The sequence below is a fragment of the Lepidochelys olivacea genome (assembly GCF_965140295.1).
Source record: "Lepidochelys olivacea isolate rLepOli2 genome assembly, chromosome: 2".
Lineage (NCBI taxonomy): Eukaryota > Metazoa > Chordata > Testudines > Cheloniidae > Lepidochelys > Lepidochelys olivacea.
Window position 1 is genome coordinate 252,466,721 of NC_140412.1, and position 25,534 is coordinate 252,492,254.

At 40.1% G+C, this 25,534-nt stretch overlaps 1 protein-coding gene across 2 annotated transcripts in view; it reads right to left on the minus strand.

The window, feature by feature from the left end:
• Positions 1-25,534, minus strand: part of RBM33 (RNA binding motif protein 33) — a 140,404-nt gene that overhangs the window by 102,629 nt on the left and 12,241 nt on the right. For both annotated transcript variants that reach the window (XM_084621555.1, XM_084621554.1), the window contains exons 3-6: positions 20,191-20,239; positions 15,328-15,404; positions 11,634-11,946; positions 10,002-10,115 (exon numbers count right to left, since the gene is read on the minus strand). In XM_084621555.1, the coding sequence (XP_084477681.1) occupies positions 10,002-10,115; positions 11,634-11,946; positions 15,328-15,404; positions 20,191-20,239 (553 nt within the window). The remainder of the gene's footprint in view (positions 1-10,001; positions 10,116-11,633; positions 11,947-15,327; positions 15,405-20,190; positions 20,240-25,534) is intronic.

Consider the following 25,534-nt stretch of genomic DNA (forward strand, 5'->3'; position numbering starts at 1 on the left):
TTGTGGCCTAAATTTTCAACAATAGAAACTTAAAGCTAGGCTCCCCAAGTCTATACTTAGGCACCTACGGGTGGGATTTTCAAAAGCACCTAAGTGACTTGGCAGCACAAGTCTCATTGACGTCAATTTTCCCTCCCTCATGTCTTTTCCTACCTGACATGTTTTCCCTGCCACTGTTTTTACAGAAATAGGCCTCAATCATGCAATCTGATCCATTTACAGGAACGCGTACCCCTGAGACTCCACGTGGGCATGCTCATGAATCATATTGCCACAGCTGTATTTAAATATTTTGGAATGAAATATGAAGGTTTGTAGAATTTTAATAAACTAAACAAAGACGTATCTGTTGAAAAACTTCCAAGTTTACAAAATTGTCCATTAGTAAAAAATACAAATTATTAACAAAAATCATACCATGAGAAACACACGAGACAATTATACATATTTTCTGTGAAAAATGAATGCGTCTCAATTGTATTTTATAGATGCATTATCTAATCTTTGCTTACTTTCCATGCTCTGTACTTTTTTGTAGTTTTTTTGGTCTTATTCACTTTTTGTTTGTACAATGCCAAACCCACCTATAGCACTATATGAAAAACCATTCACACAAATGTTAAGAATCAAACACAAGAAGAATACAAAAAGCTAATGGAGGAGAAGGGAAAAAATAAGGGAAGCCAGCGTGTGAGATTTAACCAGCTGACCCATATCCAAACCTTATTATAGGTATTGTTGGAGGAGATACATTAGTTGTGATAGTAACACAAATGTTGATAATCAGCCACACATTCCCCATGTATAGCTCTAAGAAGGGTTACTGAAATTAATAATGAATCTACATCCCATTTGTTCTTCTCAAAAGACTTTTTTCAATTTTGCTACAGTTTTTGTAGTAGGGAATAATTTATGTTTAACCAACTATAACTGGAATTTCTTTAGCTTTTCAAAACAGGTTGAGCTGTTTCACGAGAAGATGAACAAACACAAAAATGTTTTTCAGACTACATGAATACATGAAGTATGACCCAGAACACAAGTGAAGATGTGTGGAGTTACAGCAGAATTTTGGAGTGAAATTAATAGATTCTAGGACTTTATACCAAAAGATTTTATTGAGCACGCTCTAACCATGTACACCTCTATGTGTCCTTAAATAGTCATTTAATTCTTGTGTGTGAGGCCAGTTGACTAGTCTGGTCAGCTCAGGGTTGCTTAACAGTTCCCAACCTACATGAAAGAAAGCAGCATCCAGACAACATCAATGATTCTCTCCTGTAAAGGCCCACACAATGTGAAAGGGCTTTCCTCAGCCCATGCTCAAACTGTATACAACTCTCGAATACTTCAGGAGAGTCCAAAGCGTGAAGGTGGCCATTTCCTCAGCCAAACCTCCAAACTGTACAAACAGCAGCTTTTTTTCAACCAAGTTCCAAGTCCATAAAAGACAACTTTCTACATCCAAATCCCTCTCCAAAAAGTTAAAATGGAACGGTGACCCATGGCCTCCATCCAGTCCAGCTCAGCTCTCTTCTCCCCAGGAAGCAAGGCAATTCATTCAGCAGCTCTTCCCCAGAACATATAGTTAGGTCATAGAACTAAGCAACACCTTTCCTATATCTAGTCTTCACAAGACAGCAGGGGTGGAAGCAGGGGTGAGAAATCCCAACTTCTTTATGCTTCCCTCTCAGTGAGCCCCAGATGAAGGACTCTCCCCTCCTCAATCAGCAGCTCTAATTATGTCTCCAAGATAGTGCCAGCTTTTCCTTTTGAGGTCTGCGAACCCTTTCCTAGCATTATGTGGGGTACACATAACAAATAATAGATATAATTATTCTATATTACATTAATATCTAGAGGCCCCAACCAAGATCAGGGCCCCATTTGCTAGGTACTATACAAACTGAACTGGATTGGCACCTTGCAATCCAGCTTGAATAAGGAGCAGTACCATAGCCTTGTTTCCCAGAAGCAGGGCAGGGACTAAACTGGGACTTAAGAGTCACAATTCAGTCCTGCTTCCCCTTTGCTCCAAGGGCATAAGGAAGCTCCTGTCACTCCCTTACTCCCCTGTGGAACCGTGGAGCTGGGCTCATGACTGCACTGTAAGAGACAGTCCCTGCCACAAAGAGCTTACAGTCTATATACACGAGTCAAAGAGAACGCTATCCCCATTTTCTAGGTAAGGGAATGAAGGCAGAAAGACTACACCTACCCCTGTCAATTTGCAAATATGTGTTTCAAATGTGTTTCAAATACTTATTTTATAAATTCTTGATGGTGGCATATATAAATGTAAGATTTTGGAACTGGATCATTCTGGTGCAGAGCTTCATCAACTCTTCATGGATTTTTTTTAAGATTCCCTTCTAGTGTATAAGAGACAGATTTTAGTCTTTGGGGCAAAGCATCTACAAACTTGAGCATAAGTCCTGAGAGGAGATCAAGTTTGTAAACTTTACTCTACACAATGAGATCATCTGAGAGTAAAGCAATTTCTTGTGCCAGAAGGTGAGACTTTGGAACTTAGCAGTTATGCAGCACTTCTGCATGAAAAATTCTCTTGCTTAATGTTTGTATTGTTCATATTTTAATCACATCACCTAATATATGGTTTAAAGGGTCCAGCAAGTTAAGTTATACAAAGAGAAGCCTTCTATACCCTTTAGCATGTGCCCATGAGATTCATGAGGGGTTCCATTTATAATGTTGGCTATAGGGTTGTTAACTTATTATTGTGTTCCATTATTTTACACGTAATCAGATATTTTTTTTTTTACAGAAACAGATTACTGTAAAACTACTTTTCAAAATGTGGAATTGATGAGTAATCTGGGTTTTTTGGGTTTGGATATGTGACCCCTGCCAAACCACTCTTAGGTTCTGGCCTAAGTATTCCAGAACAGAGAAAGTCCAGCTTAGATCAGCAATCCACACTTTGCAGCAGGCTGACATCTTTGATTATTGCAGCCTGGACTTCAAACTTGCAACTCCTCACAAACAATTCTGGGAGCTCTCCAGGAAAGGGTTGGTGAAGAATTGCAATTTAATCATTGCCAGTACAAATATCCTCCAGTTTTGGACGGATGAATACAGAACAGGCCAAAAAGTCTAATATTCAAGGAAATTCATGTATGCACCAAAAAAACCTTTTGTCAACCTCATTGTCAAATTCAACATGAGGAATTCTTCCAGTTTGACTGATATGGATTCATCCACACATAGTGAAGAAATCTTTCAGCTCCTCAGGAAAAGGAATAAAAACCTTTGTGTGCTCAAGTAACCCATGTTTCTTACCCCAATTTATTTATTTTTTTTAAATCACACCACCACTCTTATTTCCACTGCTAATTAGTCATATTTAGCACTAGTGGCAGGGTGCAGACACCCTTGAGAAACTGGCTTACTGATGCCCAACCTGAGAGTTTGTTTTTGTGTGTTTTTCAAAGGAGTCACAGACTATCATTGTTTTTAAAGTTACATGCCTTTGTATCAAGAAAAGAAACTCATATCAATTTGAAGCAGAATTTAGACATATAAATACTAATCACCAACATGATTGGAAAAATTAAGTAAAAGGTGACTTATGAGTTCTAATTTGGGAAGGAAGGTCACATTCTGAATAATATGGTAAAAGCAGTCAATAATATTACTTCTACAGAAATACAGTTAACATGTAAGAGATTACACTCAAAGTAACTGTCAACATTATTTGGCTGCTTGATGTCATGACATCCGGATATTGGACTGTGCATACTTTAAGACAATGATACGCAGACTAAGGCTTGTGAGCCGCAGGTGGCTCTTTAATGTGCCTCCTCTGGCTCCTTGCAGCACGTGATGTGATATTAAAACACTGATTTAATTATCAGCCAGTCTAAGTTATTAGAGAGAGAAACTAAATATTTCCTGTCATATGGTTTAAATTCAAAAATATAGTACTATAATAAACGAAACATTGAATTCACAATACTGTGGCTTTTTTGGGTAATGCTGATGGCTAATCTGGCTCTCGAATCACTGAGATCTGAATATGACTGCTTTAATGGAAAACAAACATTCTCTGAAGCAATATTTGTAGCTTGTCTCAGTGGAACGCTCGGCAGAAATTGTTTTTTGTTAGACCGTAAAGGAAGTTTAAAAATTACAAGCCAAATTATACCAGCATATCACTCCGGATAAAGTAGAACTTCAGCGTTACGAACACCCCGGAAATGGAGGTTGTTCATAACTTTGAAACGTTCGTAACAAAACATTATGGTTCTTCCAAAAGTTTACAACTGAACATTGACTTAATACAGCTTTGAAACTTGACTATGCAGAAGGAAAATGCTGCTTTCCTTTTTTTTTTTTTTTTTTTTTTTTAGTAGTTTACGTTTAACACAGTACTGTACTGTATTTGCTTTTTTGTACGTGTGTCTCTCTGCTGCTGGCTGATTGCATACTTCTGGTTTCAAATGAGGTGTGTGGTTGATTGGTCAGTTTGTAACTCTGAGGTTCTACTGTACTCTCTCTCCTGTGTCAGTTAGCTATTGGCTTCAAACCCCCTCACAACACACTCTCACAATCTTCTCTGTAGCTGTCCTCCATGCTTCCCCTCTTCCCTTCCTTCTCTCATCTTATCTGGCTTACTCCCCTTCCTTCTACTTCCCCTCTCCCTTCCTTGCTCTCCATTTAGCTAACTCTTAACAAAACCCCACAGAATTTTTTTTTTTAAATTAAGGAAATTGCATGAGATTTGCAAGCAATCACTGTATTCCCTCTGTATGTTACAACCTTTCCTCTACCCTGAGTCAATCTTGTCTATTTAGATTGCAAGCTCTTCGGTGTAGGGACTTCTTACTCTATATTTACATATTGCCTAATAAAATGGTTCTTGGCTGGCCCCTGGGCACTACAGTACAAATAAACTATAGCAATATTTACTCCGTGTAAGCAAGGGGCACAAAGTTTGACCAGGAAAGGTCTAGGTTTGGGGCGGGGAATTTGCTAGCCCATTAAAAATGTGAATGTACTTCTAGCTCTATAATATAGAAGAGTTGGATCTATAAATCCTTCACCACAGAGCAGTCTCTCTGAGTGGCATCTATCCAGTGAAAATTAATGAGATTCACTATTCATGGACAACTTGTAAAAGCCGGAGTCCAGTTTTGTATATTTAATGTCATATATTCAGTGATTCCTCATTTGCTTAGAGCAGCAAACATAACCCCACAAGCAAATATAAATAGGATATCCCTAGGCATGTTTAAAATACATTTCCAAAATATGACCTCTTATTCCCAAATTAAGTTCCTTGTGCCAACCCTCCTCCCATTTTAAATTAGGAAAGAATGCTAGGACAAAAAGGAAAACCCACTTTAGCAAAAGGAAATATACTTCCCTGTAATTAAAACTCAGTAAATGCAGAACTTTGAGACACCAAAAAACAAAAAAACTCCCTGTGAGAGCTGGAATTGTATTAGCTTTTTTAAGTCTGAAAAGTAACTGACAAGAGACATAATATTCTGGGTGTACACTAGGGTCTTATGATAGTGACTCCTCCAAAAGTTCTAACTTTTTGAATTCTAGTCATGTGTTGAATCTCACATCTGTGGCTAGAAACCCAGGAGTGGGAATCTGTAGGGATTACTTCCAGAGAAATACAGTTGCAGTTTGTTTTTAGCAGTCTCTCTTATCTTTTATACCAAATATATAATGGCATGTGCAGTGAAATTATTTTTAAAAAAAAAATGAATGTTCATAGAGTATTTACATACAGAGTTTACGGGTAATATGTATTTCAAGATAAAAGTTAATATATATATTCTGATTTTATTCTTACAAGAGAGCATTAGATTTCATTCAAATTTATTTTGTGATAAGGAACTTCATGTAAACAGATTCTATCTTACTGGCAGGGGTATTTTATATCGTCCTTGGGGCAGGGATCATCTTTTTGTTCTGTGTTTGTACAGCACCTAGCACTGTGGGGGTCCTAGTCTATGAATAGTGCCGTTAGGCACACAATAACAAAAGCATATTACAATATAGTGATAATCTAAGTCAGGGGTAGCCAACCTACGGCACAGGTGCCAAAGGTGGCATGCGAGCTGATTTTCAGTGGCACTCACAGTCCCCGGGTCCTGGCTGCTCTGCATTTTAATTTAATTTTAAATGAAGCTTCTTAAACACTTTAAAAACCTTATTTACTTTACATACAACAATAGTTTCGTTATATATTATAGACTTATAGGAAGAGACCTTCTAAAAATGTTCAAATGTATTACTGGCACACGAAACCTTAAATTAGAGTGAATAAATGACCACTTCTGAAAGGTTGCTGACCCCTAAGTGTTTCCAAAAGATAACAAAACTCCAATTCACAAAGCAAAGAAACCTGTAGTTTTGTGAGGACTGGCCACAAGCACAATGAGAGTAACATTTTGTCTGGGGTGGGCTACACTTCATGACTCAACAGTATTTCTGTCCCAAATCACTAACTAATTACCATGGACAGAATTATATGCATCCCCAAATGGAGGTGGAAGGATTATGCAGAGAAAAATAAATAACTATAATCCAAAACTTATTCTCCATCAACATAATGGAGATGTCTCCATCAACATGAAGCATTCAGTTGCGTCAGTGAATGAGAGCTTGAAGCTGGGGGTTCAGGTATCAGACCAACAGAGGTCAAAGCACAATACATCTATTATTCAAGCACATACATTAAACCACTAAAAATGTGGAAGGCTTAGCATTAATACTCCATGCCATGCTGGAGAGCCAAATTTAACTTCTGCTTTGTCACTCGGATATTGGCATTCTGCTAAACAGCAGAATCTCCAGATGCTATAGGAGCCACACTGATGAGCACAAGCAAGTTCTACTCAGCAGATTACAACCAGAAAGTGGGGCAATGATTGTGGGAGAGGAAAGGCAGGGGAAATGTAGCAGAAATGAATACTCCAGCTTTGTTCAGGAATGGGGAGGATCTCCATTCCCAGGGAGAGGAAGGATAGTAATGGGCAGGACAAATAAAACAATGTTTTCTTTACCTAAGAGGTGGATCTCAGTTACCAACACTTTTGGTCACATTGCATTTTCAAACTGATAATGAAGATCAAATACTGTTGACATTTTTGTCAATAGCGAGAACATAAACAGCTAAGATCACAGCCATATAACACCACACACCATGAATGTATTGATTCTCTTTTGAATAAAGGAACAGAGCTCATTAGTAAATTGCTTTTACTGAAAAACTGCAGGCAGGCAAGTCCTCAAATTATAAATCGGAAGCAGTCTGAAGTTTCTCTTTCAAAATATAGGCTACAGAGCAAGTACATTTTTAGTCAGTTTTAAGGTAGGTCAAAATTTGGGCGTACATAGGTTGACATCTGCTTTAAATCAATGACTAATAAGAATCTCCAAGGATTTGAGCTGATGGAAAAAGTAGATAATAAAGTATATACAGGGTGCATATATGCAAGCTCACTAATTATGTCTTTTCTAGTTATACAATTTGTCTAATTTTCCCAGTGGATTCAAGCTGGTTAAATTTTTCTGCTGTTCCTGGAAAGGAGTCTAGGACATATTATGCCTAACAGCAAACCAACTCCTCTAAGGTCTCAAACTGTACACTCATGATGACTGATCTGATTTTTGCTTAGCCTCTGATTCTTCTTTAGCTGTCCAGAAGAATCTCTGAAAGAATTACTACTGAGATTATTTCCCCTCTATGAATTTATAACTTTGCAACAAATGTTGAAGTAGGCTCATATTGCACATAAGATGGAATCTGTTAGCATCAAAGTATTTACCCACAGCTACACCCTAGTGGTCCTAAAGAGAAAGGTTGTGCTTCACCAGGGTGCAAAGGACAATTTCTGTTCTGACCTCCAGAATATTTAACAGTAAGAAAGAAAGCTGAAGAATTCAAGAGTTCCACGTGCTGAAAGATCTAGTTTCAAACTGTATGACAACTGGATGTTATGCGAGTTTGGAGACTGGCATTTTCGTTGTCCTGCTGAGGTCAAATTACCCAATACATTTTGGGTTTCTGCTCCACAACAATTTTTTTTTTTTTTTTTTTTTAATACTTGTCAAGGTGTTAATTACACACAATGGTCTGATTTAAGTAATAACATGACGGACTGTGCTTTCATCAGTTAATACACAGACCTTGGCTCTGGATAGTCAAAGTACAGCAGAGAACCAGAAGGAGGGTGTTTATAGGCCAACAAATGCACAAAATTAAGTATTACTAAATGGATCTATAAAACATTACTAAGACTTAATGTTTATTAAATATTAATCTACCAAAGATGATTATTCGAATGTAGTTTGTTTATTTGATACAACTAGAGACTGAAAAGTTCTAAAATTGAGTGAGGATACAAACAAAAATGCCACTTTTTGAGCCTCTTCGGGTTGAACTTGCTGATGGATTAGTACTCTGAAGAGGGAACCAAGGGCTCATCTACACAAATTGCTCCAGAGGCACAACTGCGCCATTGTAGCACTTCAATGTAGACAGTACCGACACCAACGGGAGAGGTTCTCCCGTCAGCGTAGGTATTCCACTTTCCCAAGAGGCTAGATCGACCAAAGAATTGTTCCGAATTAGCACCATCTGCACCAGGTCAGGCTGGCTTAACTATATCCCTCAGAGGTGTGGATTTTCCACACTCCTAAGCAACATAGCTGGGTCAATCAAGCATTTTAGCATACACTAGACCCAAAATTCAGAGATTTCACCTCAATGAGTATTCCAATAGATCCTATAAATTAAACTTTGGGATAACAGTAATACTGCAGCAGATTCCTGGGGAGGTGGCAGAAGACAAATCTCCTTACTACCCCCACCAGGAATCTGTTGCAAGTTAATGTTGTAGAGTCTGTACAATCCCTTCCTACTTTAGCTAGTGAGCAAATACCTGTGGATTTTTGGCATCAAGCCTCTGTCTAATTCTGCAAGAGGGGAACAAGGGACCTCACCTTCTTTTCTGATGGAAGAATTAAGAAAAAACTGCAAGGAGAAGCTTATAGAGTTTTCATACCCATGCACAAGATGCTCCCACATAAGGCACCAGATGGGTCTTTGTCTTTTTGACTTTCAATGATACTTAGGCTTCTAAATGCTTAAATTTCCTTTGAATATGGGACTTAGGGACTTTTGAAAATTTTACCATCTTGACCCCAATATATTTATGTGGGCAGGGAGGTGTCACATTATAGTTACTAGGGATATACAGTAGAACCTCAGCGTTACAAACACCTCGGGAATGGAGGTGGTTCGTAACTCTGAAAAAACATTATGGTTGTTCTTTCAAAAGGTTATAACTGAACATTGATTTAATACAGCTTTGAAACTTTACTATGCAGAAGAAAAATGCTGCTTTTAACCATCTTAATTTAAACAAAACGAGCACAGAAAGTTTCCTTACTTTGTCAAATCATTTTTTAACCCCCGCCCCCTTTTTTTTAATTTTTTTTTTTAGCTAGTTTACATCTAACAGTACTGGCTTTTTTTAGTCTCTGCTGCCTGATTGTATACTTCAGGTTCCAAATGAGGTGTGGGGTTGACTGCTCAGTTCATAACTCTGATGTTCGTAACTTTGAGGTTCTACTGTATGTATAAGATCACTGATACCGTGTTGAATTATCATCATTCTCCCACCTAAAAACTCCAATTGTGTAAACATTAAAGAAAATACGGCCTTCACACTTATCTGTTGCCTTCGGGTTTTCAGAAAAAAAAATTAAATCCAATAGTGTCATTAGAAAAAAGTGAACACAGATGCTAGCAAAACTAGCAAAGGACAGTAAAACATTTCTGCAACATACCATCCATCCTAAAAACAAAGTGATGATATCACGAATTAATTGTTGGCATTTAGCCAGCTTGCAGCCAATTGGCATTAATTCTTAGCCAGCAATTTGAACAATTCTAAATTATTATAAATTCTGCAATAAGCAGCTGTTTCAAGATTTCTGTAAGATGCACTACATACCTCTTCCGATTCATTTGTAGGTGTTTGGGAATCAGCGACCTCCCCCAATTCCTCTTCAGCTACATATTCTTCCTGTTCTTGTTGTTCATTATATGACTGTATATAATCTTCATCCTAAAACAATTATAAAAGCAAGTTACAAGGAAGAGCCACATGTGTAAAAGTTCAGAACTATACATGTACAGATTATAGCAATTGAAAACAGGCTTCATCAAAATCCAGGCTATTACTGTGATTTTCTATTACACATGACAGTTAATCTAGCAGGGTTTTTAGGACAGTTGTAGGTTTCAGAGTGGTAGCCGTGTTAGTGTGATTTTCTATTACACATGGCAGTTAATCTAGCAGGGTTTTTAGGACAGTTGTAGGTTTCAGAGTGGTAGCCGTGTTAGTCTGTATCAGCAAAAACAACAAGGAGTCCTTGTGGCACCTTAGAGACTAACAAATTTATTTGGGCATAAGCTTTTGTGGACTAGAACCCACTTCATCAGATGCATGGAGTGGGTTCTAGTCCACGAAAGCTTATGCCCAAATAAATTTGTTAGTCTCTAAGGTGCCACAAGGACTCCTCGTTGTTAGGAGAGTTGTAGGGCCTTTAATGCTACTGACAATATTATATTAACAACAGTGTACAGCAACACAGATAACTAATATGGTGTGATCCCGCTGTTGCCACAACAAATAACCCATTAATTTCAGTGGGATGAGGATCACGCCCTTAGATTTTAAAAATTCTTTGGAGGGAAATCTGGAATATTTGCTTGTCTGAAGTGCCATCTGCCCCATGGCACTATATTGACAATATCCATCTTTATTTTAAAAATGAAAAAATAAAATATTACATTATTCTTTAAAAAGTTGTTCTACTAATTGTATATAGCTATTATTCATTTGTATGTAAGTGTTGTCTAAAAGGCCCAAACAAGGATCAAGCACCTATTATGCTAGATGCTGTACAAACATGAATAAAAAAAGAGAGCAAAGGACTTTCAGAATATGTCAGCCGATATTTTAAGCAGATTTTTTCCTTACTAAATGAATGAAGTTTAAACTGTGATTATGTAATATACTCACTTGCAATTAAAATCAGTACATGCTCTTCTGTATGCTGCTTAAAAGATATCAAATTATGCTTGTGACATTTTCTGAACTAACCTCCAATCTCTTTATTCAGATTGAGACAGTTCTCAGTTACAAAAAGGATGAATGAGCAGGACATCAATCACTTTGGAATATTAGCACCTTAAAGATGTCTTTAGCAGGTCAATAATCTTTTCACCTTGGAAGGACTTTATCAGATCTTGTCTAAAGCCTGGATAAAAGCTTTTGCATTAAGTACTTCTAACAATTGGCAGTGTATCTCCACCACACAAAGCTGTTTTCTTCCTTAAGGATACAACGCTCAAGGTCATGGTTCTCAACTGCCTTCCAGCATGACAAAGGAGCATTACCTACCGCCAAACAAGCTGTCAACACAAACTTTGTCACAGCCTAGATAAAGAAACTGGCAGACAGTGATAATAGGTCTAATTTCTCCCCCTCCCTAGGGAAGTAAACAGATTTCAAATCAGTCTAAAAAACGATGCACGTGAAGCAATGTGATCTTTGGAGATACAATAGGAAGAAACTCACTGGAAATTCATCTAGAGGTTCATTGATTTCAAGGTCTAGCACTTCATCATTGTAAATTTCTTCCTCTCCCTGTTCTTCCGCATATTCTATTTGGTCTTCTGTCAGCTCAGCATCATTGCCTTCATACTGTCCTTCCCCTGTGTACTCTTGAGAGTATACTTCAGGTTCATCCGATTTGTCATAAGCTATTTCGTCCTCCCCTTGGTCATATTCCGACTCATGTTCTATTGAATGATCATTAGCATTCTCAGAGAAGTCATATGATGTAACCATGCCAGATGTAGCATTAAGACTAACTGTGACACCTTGAGAACTGCAGTGGAAGGGGGGGAAAAAAGATAAGATTCAGACCAAAGTTGAAAATATACCAATTGAGTACATTTGTGAGGATTTAGTACAATGGAGCAGACAAATACTTGTATTCTAACTTATTGAGCAAAAATATAGCTTGCACATCAACTTGACTGCATGCCATAAACTCATAATGCATACTGTACCACAGCTTATCACCAGCTGCAGATTATTTGATATGGGGAATCAAACCAACCAGATGGTCTAACAGGTCAGGCTGGCAGAAGTCCTGCACGGTAACCAAGCAGACTGGATTCAATTTTAATTCCCAGACTAACAAAAACACACAAAATGACTTCAACTGCATCTGCTTTCTAATGCCTCCAAGTAAGCTACTAAATCATTTTTTAATACTACATTAATATAGACAGGAAACAATCAATTTGAATTTAGATTGTTGTATTTATTGTGGTAGATTTAAGTTTTTATTCGGAGAAAAAAAAATACAATTTATACAGTCAAGAACTGTCTTTTAAAGGTGACCTGTGGAGGTTTAAAAAAAATTCTCTTATGTCAATAACAGAATTTGTGTGAACCTAAAAACAGTATTAAAGAAATTATTTGAAAACTCCGATCCTTCTTATGAGCTAAGGTTAGAATTTAAGTTTTGATGTTTAATTTGCAACGATTGATAACAAAACCACCTAAAAAACAGTCAGTCAATCTCTAACTCGAGATTTGGTGAGAAAGTAGGAAAACAAGTTGATTCACAAGTATGATGTTTTAAATTGCATTTACTTGAAATGCACCATTACTGATCTGCTGAACATTTTGATTGAAAAATGTTTTTGGAAGGGTGTTGTACTTTTAAAAACTTTTTCCTTTCTCATGTTACAATTCTACAAGTTATCTTAAAAGGGACCTACTTCCTCAAAATTTGGGCCCACACGATCTAAACAGATTTGTAAGCTGTTTGCACACCAAATTGGCCCCAGACTGGAGGTCTTTTGAGTGGAAGTTGGAGGGAAAAGCAGCAAAAGCATTCACCCCATGGGTAACAGTAATACAGCTGCCAGAGATAGAAAAGTAAGAGTTCATATAAATCAAGGCTTATGCACAGCTAAAATGCTACCGTGGCGCGCTTCAGTGAAGACACCACATATACAGAGAGGAAGGGTTCTCCCATCGGTGCAGGTACTCATACACTGCCTACACCAGCGGTTGGATCTGATTTTACTCAATCTTAGGACAGACACCATTTTGTCTTCTAGAGTGAGCTTTCCAACCTGTCAGATATATTGTATTGGACTATATGACCTCTTTAGCCTGTACCCTCAAACAGCTATAGTGAGTTAGGGACACACACCACCACAGAACATTCATGTGGCAGGGAGTGACTGTTCAGCTCTAAAGCCTTTGTACAAGTTTCAGTACTGCATGGTGCAAGAAGGGATGCAACAACACAGTCCTCAATTCAAATTTCATGCATTTGGAGCCACCCTCCACAGACTCAGAGGATGTCAGATAACTTCTTGAAGTTAAGGGGGCATTCCTGGGGTTCTGCAGGAGACATGGCTTACAATGGTGATGGAGGGGGGATGGAGAAACAGGACTTGTGCTGATATCAATGATTTAAAAACAAAAACCCATTAACTGAAAGCTAAGATTCAATAGCCGAAATGTCTTATAGCTCATAAATTATATGCTTAAATGATGGGCTGAAAACAAATAATAAGCAATTTTAGGTCAAGCAATAATTTTAGGGATAGTTTTACAAACCACTGCAATTATAAGATTATAATTGCTTTCTCAGCCATAAATACAGTAGAAACATGTTTGGTTTATACAAAAAAGTGTCATGGATATATCCATATACAAGGGAAAGCATTTCAAAGCAAATAATTCAGATACAATCTTATTCTGGCACATGGAAATTTTTGCAAGGATTGATTTTGATGAACAGGTTTTACTATATAGAATTACTCGTGCAATGATTACCTGAATATCTGGCATTCCTGATTCCTAGCACTCCATTAAAAGTCAGTGAGAATACCTACTGGTTGCAGTGTAATTGTAGCTGTGCTGCTCCCCGGATATTGGAGAGACAAGGTGGGTGAGAGATCATCTTTTATTAGACCAACTTCTGTTGGGAAAGAGACAAGCTTCTGAGGGTATGTCTATACTGGCTGCGCTGTGATGTGGGCAGTGTAGTCACGCTTTATTGCCGGGTCAGAGCTCTCCCGGCGATAAAAAAATCACCACCCCGAAAGAGGGTTGTAGCTTTATTGCCAGCAGCACTGCTCCCAGCGATAAAGCGCTGTCTATACTGGCGCTTTTCAGCGCTCAAACTTTTGTTGCTAGGGGGGTGTTTTTTCACACCCCTGAACGACTAAAGTTTTAGTGCTGAAAGTGGCAGTGTAGAGACAGCCTGAGTTTGCAGAGCTCTTCTTCCAGTCCAAGAAAGATACTCAGAGGGTCAACAAATAAATACAAGGTTGAACAGATTGTTTAGCATATGAGTTAATACATGTTGCAAGAGACCATTCAAGGTGAAGTGGACAGTTAACACTTTTGCAGTCATGGGACAAAGGAGGGCTAGTAGGTTACAGGAAACCTACATAACACCACCAAAAAGTGAGCCTGGGTGCTTAAATCTATAACTTTTCTAGACATTAGAAATCATGGACTCCTATTTGTCCTAGGAATGCAAAGGTATTAACTGCCCACTTCACCTTCAATTGTCTCTTGCAGCATGTGCTAACTCTTTATGCCTAACAATCTGTTTCATCTTGTATTTAGCTATGACACCTCAGAGCCTGGTCTACACTACAGGGTTAGGTCAACCTAGCCTTGCATCAACCTAGCTGTGGAAGCTTCTTCACTTAAATTTGGCTCCTGGCAATGGAAGTGTCTCTCTATGCCCATTTAGTAACACCACCTCCCTGAGCGGCGTAGAGTCAGGGTCAACGTGATTAGATTGATGCAGTGTCAGTGTAGAAACAGCACTGCTCATGTTGACTGTTACTGGCCTTCAGGAGCCATCCCATAATGCTCCACATTGACAATACAAACGATACAAGTGCTCCTGGTAAGGACATGCACCACCAACATAAGGAGCCAAGTGTGCACACACACAAGCGATTTAATAATTATGATGGATCCATGCTGACATAAGTTACGTCAACAAAATTTTGTAGTGTAGACATGGCCTGAGTAACTTCCCTGACCTGAAGGAGAGCTCAGAGACAAGCTTTCAAGCTTACACATTCACCAACAGAAGTTGGTCCAACAAAAGATATTACCTCACCCACCTTGTCTCCCTAATAACTTACCTATGTCATTTAGCAGCAACTTAGTGAAACATTAATTAATCCATAACATTTAGAAAACAAAGAACACATACCTGAAATTTTGTTCATCTTCATTGTCACTCTGTAGAAGATCATCATTCAGCTCTTCATCTGACAAGTCTGACTGATTCTATATTATAATAAAACAAGAACAAATGTTCATGACTTTTTTAAAACACAGTATTTCTGAAACAAAAGCAAAGCAAAAGGTTCTCTAAACACTACAGTAAAAGAATACTGGCAATAAGCAACATGTTGACAATGAAAAAGCCTGGTCAAATTTGATTGCTTTTTGAAAGAATTCTATAATCAGCTGATGAAAGGAATGATGTAGAAGACAACATATCTAAATTTCAGTAAAAAGAAAAGGAGTACTTGTGGCACCTTAGAGACTAACAAATTTATCTGAGCATAAGCTTTCGTGAGCTACAGCTCACTTCATCGGATGCATTGATGAAGTGAGCTGTAGCTCACGAAAGCTTATGCTCAGATAAATTTGTTAGTCTCCAAGGTGCCACAAATACTCCTTTTCTTTTTGCGAATACAGACTAACACGGCTGCTACTCTGAAACCTAAATTTCAGTGAAGCATTCGATATAGTCTCTCATGAAAATTGGAAAATTCATTCCAATTGGCTTAGATTTCAACACTGCCACCGGGACTGAAAACTGGCTGAAGGACAAACTAAAGGTAATGATCAACCAGCAATGTAATGAGGTGGGGGAGGTGTTTAGAGGAGTATCAGAAGAGTTGGTATTAAGTGCCTTCTTATAAACAACTTAAATAATCTAGTAGCATGCCCCAAGGTGGGAGTGAACATCATGTTACTGCCATTTCTCAAGGATACTAACTAGGGAGAGACAAATAATTGGAAAGGATCTAGAGAGGTTAGAAATATGGACAAATAGGAAGGAGTTCAAAGAAGATAAAAAAGTTACTCAGAATTATGTAATTTTTGCTAAAAGAAAAGGAGTACTTGTGGCACCTTAGAGACTAACCAATTTATTTGAGCATAAGCTTTCGTGAGCTACAGCGTATGCTCAAATAAATTGGTTAGTCTCTAAGGTGCCACAAGTACTCCTTTTCTTTTTGCGAATACAGACTAACACGGCTGTTACTCTGAAACCTGTAATTTTTGCTGCCGTTCTCTGAACTGCTTCCAGTTTGCTAGCCGTGCTATCAACTGTTCTATTTATCTGTAACAATGAGTGACTAACTAAAAAGAGCTAACTACACATAGCTTGGCTAAGTGACAGTATTCCCATCCTCTCAAAGTAGTAAAAGCATTAAAAATTATACAAAGGTGGGTTTAGCTATAAGTAATGGGTTGAGATTAAGAAGAAACCAATTTAGGTTTAATATCAGTGAAATAACTTCCCAAAAGATTTGTTATTAGGCTCTTGAACAGTATCTCACAGAGTGGTGGGAGTCCTGCCACTTGAAAAATTTAAAATAAGACTGCACAAAGCACAACAATAGGTACTCTTGGGGGCATTCTGTGCCAAAAAATTAAAAATTCTGCGCACAATATTTTAAACCTCTGCAAATGTTATTTGTCGAAACAACACTACACAATCACACCAGTTTCAATTTTTTTGGTAATTCCTTTTTCAAAATACCTGTCAGCAAGTATGTCTGTAACAATACAGACACACACAAAAACTCCCCCAGGAGTAGAGAGTTAAAGAAACCCCTATGACAACCCAGTTCCTGTTTCTTTGTCCCCTTCCCTCCCCCACAGCCCAGCTGTGGGGCTCCTGCCCCCAGCCCAGACACACACCGCGAGTCCAGGGATCCAGAGGGAGAGAAACCTGATGCTCAGTCCCAGGCTTGCATGGAGTTTCTTGCACTCTGCCTTCTCCTTTCCTCAGGGCATGCTGAGAACTGCAGCTACCAAGAACTCTCTAGCTCCCTCCCCCTCCCCTTGGCAGTCTCTTCTATGTGCGAGATGGGGTCTGCAGGGTCCAGCAGCCCCTAGTGGCAGTTAACCACACTGCAGCCCATTTCTGTGGGGAAAAGGAAATTCTGCACGCACTTAATTTCTGCAAAATTCTGCATTGCGCAGTGGTGCAGAATTCCCCCAGGAGTAAGTAGGTAACTTTGAAAAGAAATCCTGCATTGCCTGTATGATGGATTAGAATTTATTCATATTTGGATTAACATATTTGTCTAACTTTGACCATTCTGAGAGATGTTTTTTCACCAATTTATTATAGGAAGGATTTCCTATCTAGGTATTATTCCTACCGTCTTAAAAGAACTAACCACAAATGCCATCATGAATGGAATTAAACTAATATTTATGGTGAAAACCACTAAAAATGCACCCAAAGAGAGCCAGATTTGCCTGTGGTACTTGAGGTCTGTTTAACATGAAGTTATATCATAAAATCTATTCTCCAGCTGTGAGGAAAATGTTCAGAAAACAATTTCTCTTTTTAATTTTGTTTTCTTAGTATTTAACAGAGTAGCCTCCTCTTTTTCTATTTTCTCTTCCTATTCATAGAACCATAGGATATCAGGGTTGGAAGGGACCTCAGGAGTCCAACCCCCTGCTCAAAAGCAGGACCAATCCTCAACTAAATCATCCCAGCCAGGGCTTTGTCAAGCCTGACCCTGAAAACCTCTAAGGAAGGTGATTCCACCACCTCCCTAGGTAACCCATTTCAGTACTTCACCACCCTCCCAGTGAAAAAGTTTTTCCTAATATCCAACCTAATCTCCCCCACTGCAACGTGAGACCATTACTCCTTGTTCTATCATCTGCTACCACAGAGAACAGTCTAGATCCATCCTCTTTGGAACCCCCTTTCAGGTAGTTGAAAGCAGCTATCAAATCCCCCCTCATTCTTCTCTTCTGCAGACTTAATAATCCCAGTTCCCTCAGCCTCTCCTCATAAGTCATGTGCTCCAGCCCCCTAATCATTTTTGTTGCCCTCTGCTAGACTCTTTCCAATTTTTCCACATCTTTCTTGTGGTGTGGGGCCCAAAACTGGACAAAGTATTCCAGATGAGGCCTCACCAATGTCGAATAGAGGAGAACGATCACGTCCCTTGTTCTGCTGGCAATGCTTCCTACTTATACAGCCCAAAATGCCATTAGCCTTCTTGGCAACAAGGGCACACAGTTGACTCATATCCAGCTTCTCGTCCACTGTAACCACTAGGTCCTTTTCTGTAGAACTGCTGCCTAGCCGCTTGGTCCCTAGTCTGTAGCAGTGCATGGGATTCTTTTGTCCTAAGTTCAGGACTCTGCACTTGTCCTTGTTGAACCTCATCAGATTTCTTTTGGACCAAACCTCCAATTTGTCTAGGTCACTCTGAACCCTATCCCTACCCTCCAGCTATCTACCACTCCTCCCAGTTTAGTGTCCTCTGCAAACTTGCTGAGGGTGCAATCCATGCCATCCTCCAGATCGTTAATGAAGAGAAGCCCCACTCTCTCCAGCAGACAGAGTAAGTCTGCTGAAGCAAGTAAAATCTGTTTTTGGCCCATCACAGGAAGTTTGGTTTTGGGAATGGGTCTCCCTCTTTCTCTCTCCAGGAGTCAGAAGTCTGTGATGCAGGGACCCCTAGATGTCCAGTTCTTCTTGCAGCCCTCCATCTGGATCTGACCTTTCAGTACCATCTATCCCCCAGTAACTGACATTAGGGATTTTCCTACTGGGAGAAGGACAAAGCCATTGCCTAGTAGTTGCCCCATGCACAGAAAGAAGTGGGAGTGACTATTAGCCCTGGCTGCTGCCTACCTTCCCCCTACCCTGTGCGTGCATGCTTGATAGAGAAGAGCTGCAGTTCACTGGTTGTAGAAGCTGCACTGGTATCTCAGATTGGGAGGAATCAAGAAAGAAAGAACTGTTGGAATGGGTCTCAGGGCTTGTCTATACTTACAGCTAAATCAGCACTACTGCAATGGCAGAGCGCTCTCCCGTCGACATGTGTACTCCACCTCCCTGAGAGGTAGAAGGTAGGTCAGAGGGACAGCGTCTCCTGTGGATACAGCGCGGTGTGGGAGTTCTGTCCCATTCAGTTATGTAACTTACGTAACTGAAGTTGACGTAACTTTGGTCGACTTACAGCTTTAGCGTAGGCCAGCCCACAGGAAGGGAAGAGAGGAATGTTGGGTAGCATCAGGGAAGTGTTGTTTTTGCACTGCTTAAGTGACAGAATAAGCCAAGCAGAAACTGGTGTTAAGAACCACCTCTCTGGACTCAGAGCGGTAGCCCTGTTAGTCTGTATCAGTAAAAAGAACAAGGAGTACTTGTGGCACCTTAGAGACTAACAGATTTATTTTGGCATAAGCTTTTGTGGGCAAAATAAATGTGTTAGTCTCTAAGGTGCCACAAGTACTCCTCGTTCTCTCTGGACTGGTGAGTAGAACTCGGTGGAGAACAGTAATTCCATTTCACAAAGGATTGGTTCTGATGTGGAACAAAACCAAAACATTTAGAAATTCTCTGCAAAAGGGAATGAAGCACTGGGGCAATCTGCAAGGCAGGGTGCCCCAGAGTCACAGACACTGAAAGCCCTGGGGTCCAGAGAAACTTAGTTGAAATTGAATCATCTCTGCGAAACGTTTCAGTTTTGACAAATGAGGTTTTTTTTTCCACTGAAAGTTGCTGATGGAATTTCTCCAACCACGTTTACTGTTTAGATGATCTAGGTGATTGTGATATACGTATATGTTTAAAAGGTCTGCTATTGTTTGTGCTGTCTTTCATAGTGGACTGCAAGAATTGTTTTGAGCTTGTTTCAGATTTCTGTATTTAAGTTGATTTTACCCAAATAAATAGGAGATCCTTGATGATTTATAAATGGTTATATAACATGACAGCATGAGTTGTGAGTAAAATATAGGTTCACATTTAAAATTGTAATGAATTATTAGGCATACATTAAACATGCTTATTTCTTACCTTTTTACCAGTAAGCAAATCCTCTCCAAGCAAATCATCTTCAAGTTCACTGGAAAATATAAGTGAATATTAAGAGTACCCATATCACACACATGAAGAAAAATATATTTTTTTCTGGAATAATTATTGTATACAGTAATTTCAATAATGGTCAGAGCAGAATTGTTACTGAATCCACAACGCTTTTTATTTTATTTTATTTATTTAAAATATACAGCACATCAATGACTACTCAGGAAAGAGGTTTACATTATGCAAGGGACAAGCACTAAACTTCTATATTAAGGAAGGGTGGATGTTTTCAAGATGTTGGAGTCTTTTATAAGCCATTCTTCCAAAGACAGTCAAATCGAAATACTCAAATCCAATTCCCTACATGTGGAGATCTTCATGCCTTTCACCTCTGTAATTCTTCTTGATTAAGCAACTAAGGAGGCACAAAGAAGCTAACATTCCTGGTAGTCCATTAGACCCAGTACGAACAGCTGAAGAGTGAGAAGAACTTGCATTTGGAGGGTAAGAGAAATCCTGGGGGAAAAAAAGACTCCTCCCCTTTGAAGAGATGTGTTCATAGCTGGGAGAGTTTGAATGCTTTTGTTCATGCCACTCCTTTCTCATTATAAGCCTTGCCTATGCTACAGAGTTAGGTCGACATAAGGCAGCTTACATCAACCTCTCTTTAAGCGTCTACACTAAAATGTAGCTCCCACCAATGTAAGTCGCCCACTACACTGACTTTACTCCACCTTTGCGAGAGGAGTAGTGCTTAGGTCAATGTAGTTAGCTTGACACAGTGTCCGTGTAGACATTGTGTTGCTTACGTTGCCTGTTGCTGCCTGACAGCTGTCAGCGCTCCAGGCAGCAGGACTCTGGCTTTCAGCACCCCACAATGCCCCATGCTGACAGTTAAATCAGCGGACACACTCCTGGTGAGGACACGCACCGCCGACAGAGAGATTATAGCGTGGACATGAAAAACAGACTTAAATACTGCAGTGGCTGTAAGTTGAGGTAACTTAAGTTGACTTAATTTTGTTGCGTAGACTTGCCCATAACCTCTCTCCCATAACTAAGTTCTGGGTTGCCCCAAAGAACCACTTTTGCATGTGGTGAGAAACTTTAGGGCCTTGCTAGATCTGCCCAGATCTTTCCAGTGGCATAAAGAACAAGGGGAAGAGACAGTAGCATGTAGATCCCAAAACACAACAATATGAAGGAAATGAAGTTCCCATTCCGTAAGCGTCAACATTAGGCTCTCCAAGCCCTGATTCTGAAAGTTTGCATAAAGGATTCAGAATATGCCTTAGTGTTAAGAAATAAGAATCTACCCTTAGATGTCTGGCAGGCAGAGCTTGAAAAGAAAACTTGGCTTTCTTACCTTCTCCCACAACGGAAATCAGTAACAGCCCATAAATTACAGTAAAGTAAGTTTGGGATAGATAAACAGGGAGGTAACAACCAAAGTAGAACATTCATCTTAATATTTAATCAAGCCCATAGTGAAATGGTTAAGCACTTGACATTTTTCCAAATTATTTGCCAGTAAGTCTAGCTGCAGTTCCAAATTACACTTGCTAGATCTGAGAGTTGATTGGTAATATGGAAGAGGTATTTCAACACAGCTGAAGCCCAATGAAAATTCCAGGACTAAAGCTGGTACCAAAAGCAGCCCTTAGAAAAGGATAAGGTAGTTTTACTGCCTGACAATGTTCAAAAAATATTCTTAGAATGTCAAAAGATGAGGAAGAGATTTCAGTTCAGCAATAAATAAGAAGGGATTATCAGCATACAACATTCATTTATGCTTGCTGTTCTCAAACTTCATCCCATGAATACCCGTATATTAACAAACTGATTGCTAAAGGTTCAATAGCAATATCAAACAAGAGTGGGTATAGGAGGCACCTGTCTTGTGCACCCCTAGTAAAGTGACCAGAAATTAGGCCCCTTTCTGTACAGAGGCACAGACCTCTGTAAAGGAAATGGATCCAGTAGAATTTAAAGCCAAAACGCATCAAGGAGGCAAGTGTTTAAAAAAAAAAAAAGCATTGTTAAAATTCTAATGGGAAACAATTTTCCAGAACCTGGTCTTGTTTTGCATTCTGGATTGCTCCCTAGATCTCTTCCAAAGTAACAGAGGTGCTCCAGCTCCTGGTTACCATGCTCCAATATCCAAGGAAGGATAAGGTGATCTAAGAATTCAAAAGGGTTTCATGGTGGGGGGATGGGGTTCAGCCAAGTAGTGACCCAAAAAGGTAGAAGCCATGGGAGATGATCAAAACTACCAGAGATGACGCGTAGGGGGGTTAGGGTTGCCAACTTTCTAATCGCACAAAACGAAAAACCCACACCCCGAGGCCCTGCTCCCATCACTCCATCTCCCCTCCCTCCCTCACTTGCACCAGGCTGGGGCAGGGGGTTGGGGTACAGAAGGGGAGTGAGGGTTCCGGCTGGGGGTGCAGGCTCTGGAGTGGTGGTGGTGGGGACTGACAGCACAAGACCCACCACCACTGCGGGATGGGTGGAGGGCAGGAGCGCATGGCCCCAGCCCAAACTTCAGCCTCTGAGAGCTGAAGCCAAAGAAGTCAGGGAAGAATCTGTGACTGCCGTGACCTTCATGACTAAATAGTATCGTTAATCTTAAAATTATAAACACCTGGTAGTAACTACAATTTAAAAAATGTCCAATTTGTACGAACAAAGCCGATCACAACTGTATTGTTCAATTAATACTGGTAAGTTACTGCTTCATATAATTAAAATATAAAGTGAAGTAAAATAAATTCATGAAGCACAATGAAGAAGCTATTTACATTTAAAGAAATGGACTAGCTCGCCTCAAAACCTGAACTTTAATTTTTTTAGTAAGGAGTTAAGGCATATGAGTGTTTCCGCATTTCTAACCAAAAAAAAAAAGCTTCATTATAAGTGGAGTTTTACCGTAACAAGAAGCTCATGGCAAACAATGCCCTCATTTCATCACAATAGCAGCACAGTGCTTCTTAAAACCCTGCAGTTACAGTGGCAGTTGTGGGGTGGGACAGGAAGGAGTACTGGCCAACCTCTAGAAGGTCACCTAGTCACTCTCAATGGAAGTAAACTGTAGTGAAAAATCAGATCTCACTATCTACTGGTTTCAGAGTAGCAGCCGTGTTAGTCTGTATCCGTAAAAAGGAAAGGAGTACTCGTGGCACCTTAGAGACTAACAAATTTATTAGAGCATAAGCTTTCATGAACTACATCCGATGAAGTGAGCTGTAGCTCACGAAAGCTTATGCTCTACTAAATTTGTTAGTCTCTAAGGTGCCACAAGTATTCCTTTCCTTTTCACTATCTATTAAAAGCAAAGGCAGCAAAATGGGAAACCTTGGATTCCTACTTGCCTTTTCTCTCACAAGGGAGTACAACTCCCCTCCTTCCTCTCTTGAGCAACAGCAGAAGGGGAGACAATTACTTTGGAAGGCAAGTGAAAAGTTAGTAGGTGATAACTGCTGCACTTACAGGGCAATAGATCCGATGAAACTGCTTAGCCTGGTCTACACTACAAAGTTAGGTCAACATAAGCTGTCTTGCGTCAACCTAGTTATGCATGTGTCTACACTTAAATGTCTACCACCAATGTAAACTCTCCATTACACTGACATAGTAACACCATCTGCCTGAGCAGCGCTGAGCCATGGTCAATGTACTGGGGTCAATGTAGCACAAGTGTAGACACTGAATTACCTATGTCAACCTAACAGTTCTCCAGGAGCTCTCTCACAATGCTCAACACTAACCGCACTGGTCACAATTGCTAATTCCACTGCCCACGGGTTACGGTGGCCGGAAGCCACACACCCCATCCCTTTAAAACCCCGCACATTTTGAAATGCCTTTTCCCCGATTGTCCATCTTGGCAAGCACACCGAGCAACTTTCCATCATTGTGTGAAACTGCCCAGCTGGCGCCACGTTCCAGACTGGAGTACACAGGAGATACTGGATCTCCTGGGTCTGTGGGGAGACGAGGCTGTGAAAGCACAGCTATGGATTAGCAGTAGAAACATGGACATCTATGAGCAGATTGCACAGGAGGTGCAGGAGAAAGGGTCTGACAGAGAGCAGCAGCAGTCCCGTATGGAAGTGAAGGAACTGCGGCAGGCACATGAGAAGGACAGGGAGGCAAAGAGTTGGTTCAGTGCCGAGTCATGAACTGCCACTTTTACAAAGAGATGCATGCAATACCTGGGGGGAGACCCCACCACCACCACGGATACCTCTGAAGAGCCCAAGTCACAGGCCCCCGACATGAATAGGGAGAAAGTGGAGGAGGAAGAGGAGGGGGACATGCGACCGCAGGCCAGGACCTGTTTGAGACTCCACTGCAGTCCAGTCAAGCATAGGCAAGCCTGATGCAGAGGAAGGAACCTTGGTTAAATGTGTAAATTTGTTTCCCATCACAGTGATGGCACCCCCAACTTAGAAAGACACAGCTATCGACTTTTCTTTAATCTAGTTGTACGAGACAAGGTAGTGGTACAACGAAGAGCTAGACATTTATCTGCTTTTTATGTCCCTGTAAAGTTAGGCCAGTAGTGGAGGGCATGAGAAACACTTTGTTTATCTTTCAGGAGAATGTCCTTTGAATCCTTCTGAGAGATCTCGATGAAGCTTCCATGGAGGTACACAGCAATCCTCTCCCAGAGGTTTCTAGGGAGAGCTGCCTTATTTCTTCCTCTGCAGTAGGACACTTTCCCACGCCAATCAACAATATCTATAGATCGCACCAATGCAGTAAACAGACTAACAGCATACGAGCCTGGGTGGCTTCGGGATGCCTGCAGCAACTGTGCTCTCTGTGCCTTTGTTACCCTCATGAGTGAGATATCAGCTAAAATTACCACCACCTATGGAAAATGCTGCCACTATTCAATGCCATTTCCCTGTACTCAAATTCATGCCACGGAGCAACTCCCTCCTCATTTCTCTCATCCCTGAAAGGCCATACTCACTACAGCTGCTGAGCACAAGTACTCTGAAGCAGAACTGTCCAATAAACATGTCTTGTTTAAAATTTTAGGGAAGGTGGTTCCAAATCTTATCTTTTGCTTTCCATTTGTGACTATAATGATAAAGTACCTCTGTGCGTTTTATCTGTGGCTGCTGCTGTTGGGTGATTCCCCTTCCACACCCAAAGAGCACCTGAGCCAGATAAGGAGGAAAAAGGATGACATGGGATGACATGTTCTGCGAGCCAATGCTGCATCAGACAGTGAACAGAGGGCCTGGAAGATGAATACTGCAGATTGTACAGAGAGGGAAAGAGTGGACAGAAGAAAAGCTCAAGAGTCCCAGCAGGAAAA